The 10,599-nt window shown below is 43.8% G+C and overlaps 2 protein-coding genes across 2 annotated transcripts in view; both read left to right on the forward strand.

Moving 5' to 3' along the window:
* LOC116565278 (cytochrome P450 4V2) overlaps nucleotides 1-5,840 on the forward strand; it is a 19,847-nt gene extending 14,007 nt beyond the window's left edge. Inside the window, exons 9-11 of the mRNA XM_032298867.1 lie at nucleotides 3,700-3,834; nucleotides 3,928-4,107; nucleotides 5,303-5,840. Coding sequence (XP_032154758.1) covers nucleotides 3,700-3,834; nucleotides 3,928-4,107; nucleotides 5,303-5,475 — 488 coding nt within the window. The 3' untranslated portion in view covers nucleotides 5,476-5,840. The remainder of the gene's footprint in view (nucleotides 1-3,699; nucleotides 3,835-3,927; nucleotides 4,108-5,302) is intronic.
* Nucleotides 111-1,980, forward strand: LOC116565279. The gene is made up of 2 exons (XM_032298868.1): nucleotides 111-737; nucleotides 906-1,980. Exons 1-2 carry the CDS (start codon nucleotides 129-131, stop codon nucleotides 1,011-1,013), a joined length of 717 nt encoding a protein of 238 aa, XP_032154759.1. The 5' UTR covers nucleotides 111-128; the 3' UTR covers nucleotides 1,014-1,980.
* Nucleotides 5,841-10,599: the final 4,759 nt, after the last annotated feature.

The raw sequence follows: 10,599 nt of genomic DNA on the forward strand, positions 1-10,599 counted from the left end.
AGATGCATGCTGCTGTTCTTGAGGTTAGATGCTGGGGTGCACAGATGCGTCCTGCTGCTCTTAAGGTTAGAGCCTGGGGTGCACAGATGCATGCTGCTGCTCTTGAGGTTAGATGCTGGGGTGCACAGATGCATGCTGCTGCTCTTGAGGTTAGATGCTGGGGTGCACAGATGCATGCTGCCGTCCTCAAGGTTAGATGCTGGGGTGCACAGATGCAAGCTGCCGTCCTCGAGGTTAGATGCTGGGGTGCACAGATGCATGCTGCCGTCCTCGAGGTTAGATGCTGGGGTGCACAGATGCAAGCTGCCGTCCTCGAGGGTAGATGCTGGGGTGCACAGATGCATGCTGCCATCCTCGAGGTTAGGTGCTGGGGGGCACAGATGCGAGCTGCCGTCCTCGAGGTTAGATGCTGGGGTGCACAGATGCATGCTGCCGTCCTCGAGGTTAGATGCTGGCGTGCACAGATGTATGCTGCCGTCCTCGAGGTTAGATGCTGGGGTGCACAGATGCATGCTGCCATCCTCGAGGTTAGATGCTGGGGTGCACAGATGAGAGCTGCCATCCTCGAGGTTAGATGCTGGGGTGCACAGATGAGAGCTGCCGTCCTCGAGGTTAGATGCTGGGGTGCACAGATGCATGCTGCCATCCTCGAGGTTAGATGCTGGGGTGCACAGATGCATGCTGCCGTCCTCGAGGTTAGATGCTGGGGTGCACAGATGCGATCTGCCATCCTCGAGGTTAGATGCTGGGGTGCACAGATGTGATCTGCCGTCCTCGAGGTTAGATGCTGGGGTGCACAGATGCGAGCTGCCGTCCTCGAGGTTAGATGCTGGGGTACACAGATGCAAGCTGCCGTCCTAGAGGTTAGATGCTGGGGTGCACAGATGTGATCTGCCGTCCTCGAGGTTAGATGCTGGGGTGCACAGATGCGTGCTGCCATCCTTAGGTGTCTCATTGCTTCCCAGGAGAAACAGAAACATACACGAAGAGTCATGGGCTGTGCATTTGAGTGAAGGTGCTATTTGGGAGAACGGAGTAGGTGGCCAAACTGTTCAGAAAGGTACAGGAAAGCCCATTTAGAGACGATTGCATCTGACCTCTATAGATGAAGAAGACAAAAGATGGATTAAGCTACCAGGAGTGAAACTTCTGTTCTACAGCAAGCGACCCAGAGGAAAAGCATCCTGGGTGGACGCCAGCAGGGAGGGCCAGGGTTCCGGGCTTGCTCCCGTGCTCCCTGCCAGCCCCACTGTCTTGGCTTTTGTCTTCTTGATTGGTGTTCCAACTACCAGGTTCATTTTCAAGGCAGGGAGGTGGGGGTGCTGGGTGTGTTGGTGTCCTGTGACTCCTGTGATGAATTCACAAATGGGGAGGTTCCCAGCAGCAGACGCCTGTTCCCTCACAGTTCTGGACACCCAAGTCAAAGATCAGTGTCGCTGAACCTGCATCACCATGTGGGTAGGACTGTGCTCATTCTGGAGAAAAAAAATCCACCCTTCGTTGCTTCAGCCTTTCTTGGCTGACAGCTGCATCGCTGACATCTCTGCCAGTTTCTGCATCTCCCTCTCTTCTGTCTGGGCGTGTGCACGCACGTGCATGCACGTGTGGTGTGGTATGTGTGTGTGTGCTTGTGTGTCTTTCTCTCACAAGCATACTTGTGATGGCATTCAGAACCCACCTGAATAATCGCCCCACTGTAAGATCTTTAAATCCACCAAGAGTTCTTTACTTCCAAATAGGGTAACGTTTACAGATTGCAGGGTTTAGGACCTAATATTTGGGGGCCCATTATCAGCCTGCCACAAAGAGACTTCCATCAATTTTATCCTTTTTAAAAATCACATGTTCCCCAATAACTGCAAGGTGAAAAGGAACAAAATTGTGTTAGCCAAGCAACGAGGGGTATCCGATGCGGTTTCATAGCGAGAGGTGGGGAAGGAGAACTAAAGGAATAAGGCTGGAGAGAGAAGGCTTTCCAGAGGAGAAGCAGAAGAGCACAGGCACTGAAGTGGAAAGGTTTCTGGTTCGGAGGGCTATAGTGGAGAGAGACAGTGAAAACGCATCTCATTCACGGAGATGAGGACGGAAAAGCAGTTTTGTGTGCAGATTGTGCAGGGACCGGAATTTCATATTAAGAGGCAAGCTTTTATTTTGCAGAATGGATGCCATCGAAACCTTTTGGCAACATTTTTGCCATTTTATTTTTTTCACACGGATTTTAATTTTGCTTAGATTGCCTTGAGTGGGTAAATGTGGTCTTCTAAGAGCTCACAGGTTCTTTTGGAATAGGTTCCAATCTTTTCCCCTATGACGTTTAGCTGACTGCCAGCTTCACACATGCTCTGTGGTCCTGCAGAATTACTGACACAATCGTCATTTCTGGAGTCTTTGTTCTGTGCGTCTCGTGTTTTCTGCTTATTGTGCCTCACTTTTTCTTCTACTCCCAATCCTGGTTCTATAATTTTTGAGCAACTAATCTTTGTGTACTGAGTTGCAATTATTAATTCCTTGTGTTATTTTCTTTTTACTGAGATAAATGTCAAGTAACATAAAATCCATCATTTTAAAGTGTACATTTCAGTGACATTTAGTACCTTCACCATATTGTACGATAGTCACGTCTACGTAATTCCAGAACATTTTCAGCGCCTCAAAAGGAAGCTCAGTATCATTAACCAGTCACTCTTCATTCGTCCTTCCCCTGGCCCTGGCAGCCTCTAATGTACTTTCTGTCTCTATGGATTTACCTATTCCAGGTACTTCCTATTCATGGATTTGTATAATATGTGAACTTTTGTTTCTGTTTATTTTACTTGGCACATTGTCTCATTGTATTTTCATCATACATAATGTTAGAAATTCTGCTTTAGCTGTGGGTATTTCCCATGCCATGATCCACATGTTCTTCTCTGATGGGTGTTTGATGAGTATTTAGCATCGTGTGCCTTGGTCCACGTGTTCTTCTATGATGGGTATCTGCTGGGTGTTTAGCATCCCATGCCTTGGTCCACGAGTTCTTCTTTGATGGGTATTTAGCATCCTGTGCCTTGGTCCACGTGTTTTTCTTTGATGGGTATTTAGCATCCTGTGCCTTGGTCCACGTGTTCTTCTGTGATGGGTATCTGCTGGGTATTTAGCATCCCGTGCCTTGGTCCACGTGTTCTTCTTTGATGGGTATTTAGCATCCCGTGCCTTGGTCCACGTGTTCTTTGATGGGTATTTAGCATCCTGTGCCTTGGTCCACGTGTTCTTCTTTGTTGGATATCTGCTGGGTATTTAGCATCTGGTGCCTTGGTCCACGTGTTCTTCTTTGATGGGTATTTAGCCTACCATGCCTTGGTCCACGTGTTCTTCTTTGATGGGTATCTGCTGGGTATTTAGCATCCCGTGCCTTGATCCACGTGTTCTTCTTTGATGGGTATTTGAAGGCTATTTAGCATCCTGTGCCTTGATCCACATGTTCTTCTTTGATGGGTATTTCATTAGTATTTAGTATTCCGTGCCTTGGTCCACGTGTTCTTCTTTGATGGGTATCTGCTGGGTATTTAGCATCTGGTGCCTTGGTCTATGTGTTCTTCTTTGATGGGTGTCTGATGGGTATTTAGCATGCCATGCCTTGGTCCACATGTTCTTCTTTGATGTCTGTCCCCCAGGCCCACACCACAATTTCAGGTAATCTTGTCTACTTGCTTTCATCAGGGAAGTCTGTCCGTCCTGCTACCGTAGAAGACCTGAAGAAACTTCGGTATCTGGAATGTGTTATTAAGGAGACCCTTCGCCTTTTTCCTTCTGTTCCCTTATTTGCCCGTACTCTTAGTGAAGATTGTGAAGTGGGTAAGTATGCTATACCTAAAGTAGAAGGGAGAGGGAAATTCTTTAATGTCTGTCCTGTTCCCGTCTCATGATGTATTGACTACTTCTTGACAGCAGGCTACAGAGTTCTGAAAGGCACGGAAGCTGTCATTATTCCATATGCCTTGCACAGAGATCCGAGATACTTCCCCAATCCCGAGGAGTTCCAGCCCGAGCGGTTCTTCCCTGAGAATGCCCAAGGGCGCCACCCATACGCCTATGTGCCCTTCTCTGCTGGACCCAGGAACTGTATAGGTTTGTATGCATCTGAATTGTTTGACCTTTCAGGCCCACATGTTGATAGCAGGTTTCTCACAGAGATTCCTTTGAGACGTGCTGTGACATTGCCCGTAGGCAACAGCCTTAACAAAATAGCTGGTTTCTTTTTTCCCTCACTTACTGTGCTTTGCAATTTTAAAATATCATTGTCAAAAGGTATATTTGTATATTAGCCTGCCTGGGCTTCCATAGCAAAATAACACAGACTGGGTGGCTTAAACAGCAGAAATTTATTTCTCACAGTTCTGGGGGCTGGAAGTATGAGATCAAGGTGCTGGCAGGGCTGCTTCTCCTGAGGCCCGTCTCCGTGGCTGGGAGATGCATTCTTCTCCCATGTCTTCACTCGGTCTTTTCTCTGTGTGGGCTGTGTCCTGATCTCAGGTCAGACTGCACTAAGGCCCACCCCAGTGACTTACTCGTACTTAATGACTTTTTTAAATGACCTGTCTCCAAATACAGTCATATTCTAAGGTATGGGGGGTTAGGACTTCAACATATGAATTTGGAGAGAGACACAATTACCCATAACATAAAACATAACCAGTTTCATGGCAGAGTTCTGAAATGCTGTTGATTTTTAATTACAGTAGAATATAATTTATTGTAGTAAAAACTTCATGTGATGACTTACGGCTCACCTAATTTTTGTGTTTATTGCGTTTAAGAATTTCATTTTGCAAGTCAAAACAGAAAATGCTGCCATATGGCCAGCTGACGTATTTAAGCAAGATGAATGCCCGTCGTCGCCCTGCATTTTAAACCGTTTGGTTTTAGCATCTCTAGCATTTTATTTATGTAAATGCAGACATTAGTAAAGTGAGGTCAGATTGAAATGGGTGAATCTGAAGCTTTTTTGGTGGATCCATAGTAGATTAAAGACACTAAGACATAACCTAGAGTAGTGAGGCTCAAGCTTGAATGAGCTCAGGATTTATCTGGATCAGTTGGAGTACAAATCCCCCGGCCCTCCCCAGCTATTGAGATGTGCAAGGTGGGAGCAGGGAGGGACCCTCACGACTCTTCATTTTTAACAAGTGTCCCAAGTCATTCTGACTCTCCTTCTGCCTACTGTGAAAATATGCAATGGCTTGCTTCCTGTGATAGAACCCCTCGTTTCTCGTATTTGGGATAAGTCTGTAACCAAAGTGATGATATTTACATTAATTTGAAGGTCAAAAGTTTGCTATGATGGAAGAAAAGACCATTCTTTCACGCATCCTGAGGCACTTTTGGATAGAATCCAACCAGAAAAGAGAAGAACTTGGTCTAGAAGGACAGTTGATTCTTCGTCCAAGTAATGGCATCTGGATAAAGCTGAAGACGAGGAATGCAGACGAAGCCTAACTATGTCATTGGGTTGTGCCTTTATCATGACAAAGGTCTTTCTTTTAAGAGATCCTTGGTATTTACAATTTACAGATCGTGAGTTCAATATGCTTGAATCCCCTAGACCTAATTTTTGCTTGTCTCCAGTGATCTTGACATCAAGTCTAACAAAGAACTTTGAGTTTTGTATTTTCCTGTTTTTGAGACTGAGGCTTGCTCTGTCGCCCAGGCTGGAGTGCAGTGGCGCCATCTTGGCTCATTGCAACCTCTGTCTCCCTGGTTCAAGCGATTCTCCTGCCTCAGCTTCCCAAGTAGCTGGGACTACAGGTGCCCACCAGCACACCCAGCTAATTTTTTTGAATTTTTAGTAGAAACAAGGTTTCACCATGTTGGCCAGACTGGTCTCAAACTCCTGACCTCAGGTGATCCACCCACTTCAGCCTCCCAAAGTTCTGAGATTACAGGCATGAGGCACCATGCCCAGAATAACTTTAGAATTTTTTAACAGTATTCAGGTTGACTCGGGAACACACACACACAATATAATTTGAAAAGAGTGAGTAACTAAGTATTCTGACTCAGGCTTTTAGGTTGTAAAATTATATTAGTGGCATCAGTTATGACAAGAATGATTATAGTACTTCTCAGATTTTATAACACAGAGCAGATTATTTACAAGTCGATTCATAGGTTCTATACAGTTTCTCGTTTGATTGTGCACGTATAGTCTTTAATTCCTCATAGAATCACAATCACGTTTATGTAACATTGTTGGAAGAGATTCATCTTCAGAATCTCCAATTTTTCACAGTGCCTCACAGGGTTAATCATGCCTTTTGGAGTTATAAGGGCCTTAGAACTTATCTACTTATGCTCCTTTATATTATAGTAAGGGGATGGAATTAATAAGAAAGTAAGTTTCTGCCCAAAGCCATGTTGCCAGTTGGTGACAGAGCTGGAAATACATAGAGATCTATCCTCTAAATCCCCCCACTCACATACCGATATGCCTCTACGGTATGCTGCAGCTTTGGGAAACTCAGGGTGATGATCACATGTGTCATTAGAGCATGCGTCTTCTGCTTCTGATTTAGGCATCGTTCTGGGATTCTTCCTTCTTTAAAGGAAGAAGGAAGCCATTCGTCTATATTTAGTAACCCAGTAGTATCTTACTTAGCTTAGGGTTAGACCTTTAGTTATTTCAACCCTACGGTTCATACTTATCAAGCTGATAACTGACACATATTCCCTGAATTTTAATTTGATAGACAATACACCTGCCTACTCCATGATTTCTTCATTTAATAATTTAAACAAGATTGGTTTAGTTTTGTTTTCAATTTTTATTCATCACAGAATCACAGTTACCTTTATATGTCATATATTATTGGCAGAGACTCCTTGGTAATCCCAGGTCTCTCAGTGTCTCACAGGTTTGATTAATGACTTTGGAACTGGAAGGACCTTAGAACTTACGCGATTATGCTCCCAGTAGGCAATAGCAGATAGAACTGTGCAATCAAGAAGGGAGGATATGTATTTTTCAATGGGTAGCAAAGGAAGAAGTTACAGAACCAAAGCCGTTTGGCAAGCCCTCAGTCCGGGCCATTTAGGGCAGGGGAAGCCTCAGCCACTGCACCCCTTAACTATCCCAGAGAGCCGTGGTGCGTACAACCCAGGTCCTAAACTGATGAGACAAAGTCAAGGAAGGAGGGGATACAGTTGGAAATATTCTTATCAAATGGTTGATCTCATTATCTAAAAATGGGTGGATCAGAAAATTTCCTTCCAAGATGATTTTGGATAATAAAAGTTGCGTTCACTTAAATCCGTATTGTCTCTCCATTTTATGCACTTTATCTCTTACATTTTGTTTTTAGTGACCCTACGTAACACATGACATTCAATGTAAAGTGAAACCTTGCTTAATGTTACCTCTTGGCCTGAGAACCTCATTCAGCTCTAGAATTACTACTCTTATTTTAATCAGTAAGTCATGTAAGCTATGACAGAGTAGGAGCTGACATTATTTCATGTGCTGTGGTATTGAAATGTGGGTGCTGCCTTGTTTTATGAGAGGGTCAAGTGTCTGTCCATGTGCCCATTACCTGTCTGTCTGCTGTTTGAAAGACATGTCTCAAGAAAAATACATTATATTTTAGATGCAGGTGCTGCATTTTATTCTAAGAAATGATATCAATTCAAAAAATAGAAAACTGTTAAAAGATAAACCAGTGGGTGGCTGATTCCTAATGGGTAGTAAAAGAAATAGTGCTGTTGAGTTGATGTCATCAGTGTCTTGGATTTTCTAACAAAAGCTTCCTGCACTGTCGTCACACTGATTGTGAATTTCTCTGACGGAAAAATCAACTAGAAGTAGAATCACCAGAACGTTTTGTTCGGCTGAAGGCACAAAGTAAGCTCAGTTACTGAGAATCCGCAGAAACCACAGGCATCACTGGCCCCAGGGATTTAGTCCGGAAACCTCTCCAGGTGATGGACTCTGATTGGGGCCCTGTGCATTGTCACAGACAGCTGGGGAATGTCAGTTTCTGGACCAAATGACCCAATAAGAGATGGCGGTCATAAAAATATCCACTTTTATCTGAAATGTGTCTAGAAGATCAAAACGTTTTTCCTTCCAGCATCTAATCCCTGAGTGATACATTAAAAAAATTTTAGTCTGCCAAGGCACCCTCTTTTCCTAGGAGCAGCACTCTTATTTTTGAAATTGGCCTACAATAAATTACCCTCTTCTGTTCTCCCCATCTTTTTCCTTCCCCAATATAGACACAATGTAAATACGTGGCTTCAATTGGAGCTGCTATGTTCTTAGGCGATCCCACTTTCTCAGCCCTGAGAGAGGTTAAATTTGAGTTCTCCCCATGAGTTTTTGCAGCTGCAATTGAAGAGATACAGTTCCTCTCTTGTGGTGGAAACTCCAAGATCAATCAGCAGTAGAACCTCTGGAGCAGCTGCTGGGTGATGAGTAGAGAAGAAGCAGACAGAAGAAATGACAGAATCCTGGAGGAGTCGGAGTCTCACGGGCCCGGTGATGCCGAGGCTCACGGCATGTCTGCCCTGCCCACTGTTCTGTGGGTCCACCCTCCTTGGGAACCCAAGAGCCAGCATATTGCCCTTTGCTCACCCGGATTGTGTTCCATTTATGACCAGAAGTGACTTAGCGTGTGTCAGGCCGGCTGCAGGATGTAAAAAGGGCCCTCGTTCTCTGGATATGATCTTAGGTCTTCACCCTATTTTCTTTGTGCTGCTCAATAATTCTCCAGATTGAATTAACAGCACATATGTTCACCAGTCATTTAAATGCAATACCATTTAAGAAAATGCAGTTTTCTCTTTTCTAGATAGTAGGAAAGCTAAAGTTACATGCATCGTTTTAGAATGCAGCTAGGCTTTACCTAACACAGCAGTCTAGTTTTTTGGTTCTGCCTTGATGACTCTCCGGGCTAATTAGTCGTTTTTCTCCTTCTCTAATTAAACCAGGTTCATTTTCCTGCTGGCTAGCTGTATGCCAAATTTCAGGGGTACATCTCTCACCCCTAATTACTAAAATGAACTGGCTGGATTCTTTCCTCCGTTTCTTGTCCAAAAGTTCACCAAATGGTTATTTCCTCAGGCTGAATTCAATTTTGGAATCAGCTCCAGCCTTTAGCTGTTTATCTGCTTCCCTTCATCCCAGTAGATAAATTTTTGGCACATTCTTTCTCCTTGCATGATTCTCTCTCCTCTTTACCCATCATTTTCTTTCTGTTGGGGCTTGCATTTATTGATCTCTGCCTTTCCTGATACTATTCAATTTTTTTCACAGAAATAAAGCCTATACTAAAATGCAGATTCCTATATAAAAAGTTGTAATATTTTTCCTTTAATAAGGGGCATACAAACAGTGTAGATCTTACAAGGAAGAAAAATTATCACACTACTTAGACATGCCTGCCTTATTTTTTAGATGTTTTCAGTTTACTTTTAGTGAACTGAAACTGCCATATATAGTTTTAAAATATGTGTTTTAGCTGAATAGCAAAAAAAAAATGTAGACACAGAAGTGTATTGGACACTCCCAGGAAGGAGAGTAACCTTTTTATTTTGTTTTTCTTTCCTTCTTTCCTTTCTTTTTCTTTCTGTATTCTATTTTTAAGCTTTGCCTCCTTGCTTGCTCAAATGAAGCTAAAGTTTTAAGTTTTATTCTATGGAAATACTGTAAATTAAGACAATCATTTTTTGAGACAGGGTCTCACTCTGTCACCCAGGCTGGAGTGCAGTGGTGCTATCATGGCTCACAGCAACCTCCACCTCCTGGGCTCCAGGGATGCTCCCACCTCAGTCTCCTGAGTAGCCAGAACTACAGGTGCACACCACCACGCCTGGCTAATTTGTGTGTATGTGTGTGTGTGTGTGTGTGTGTGTGTGTGTTTTGTAGAGACGGGGTTTTGCCATGTTTCCCAGGCTAAATTAAGACATTTAAATCACTCAGGCACAACTCATTTTATCATATTGCCACATCTTCCTAGGAGTGGGATTGTGCTTCAGTCTTTTCAGCTGTCTGTGCCTTAATTGTGAGTACCATCATTAATGCTTGATGTTGTTGCCAGTGCTGGGTGGTTGTTTCCAAAAGCAATGCTGTTTTGGAAAGGCAAGGACTACAGTGTGTCATATGACAGAACCTCAAGAGGACATTTGCTGCCACCAAAGGGCATTCATCAGAACAAGGACCAATCAGAATGCATCCAAAAATCACTCTCAGTGTCATCTAAAACCAGCAGTTAATAGTTTACATGTGTGATTGCGACTCTCCTGTGAGAATGAGATGGTCCACAACTGTGGGTAAAGGAAACTTCCTGTTCTCAATCTCTTGTATTTTATAAATATTTCATTCCTTATTCGTGTGCTTATTTATCATTTTGCTCTTTCATTCATAAACATCTGCCAAGTACTACTCAGGGAACTGGGGAAAGACAGCAAACAAGCCCCAGTCCTACCAGCAAGGTGTTACAGACAGTGGGCATCAGAAAAACAATAGAGAAATGGTCAAGGAGGTAACAGAACGGCAGGGGAATGAGAAGCGCTATGCAGAAAGACGAAGAATAGTAAGGAGACGAGGTGGAAGAGATGGAAGGTCCT

This window comes from Sapajus apella, unplaced genomic scaffold, assembly GCF_009761245.1.
Source record: "Sapajus apella isolate SASKATOON/1434 unplaced genomic scaffold, GSC_monkey_1.0 scaffold39, whole genome shotgun sequence".
In the NCBI taxonomy this organism is placed as follows: domain Eukaryota; kingdom Metazoa; phylum Chordata; class Mammalia; order Primates; family Cebidae; genus Sapajus; species Sapajus apella.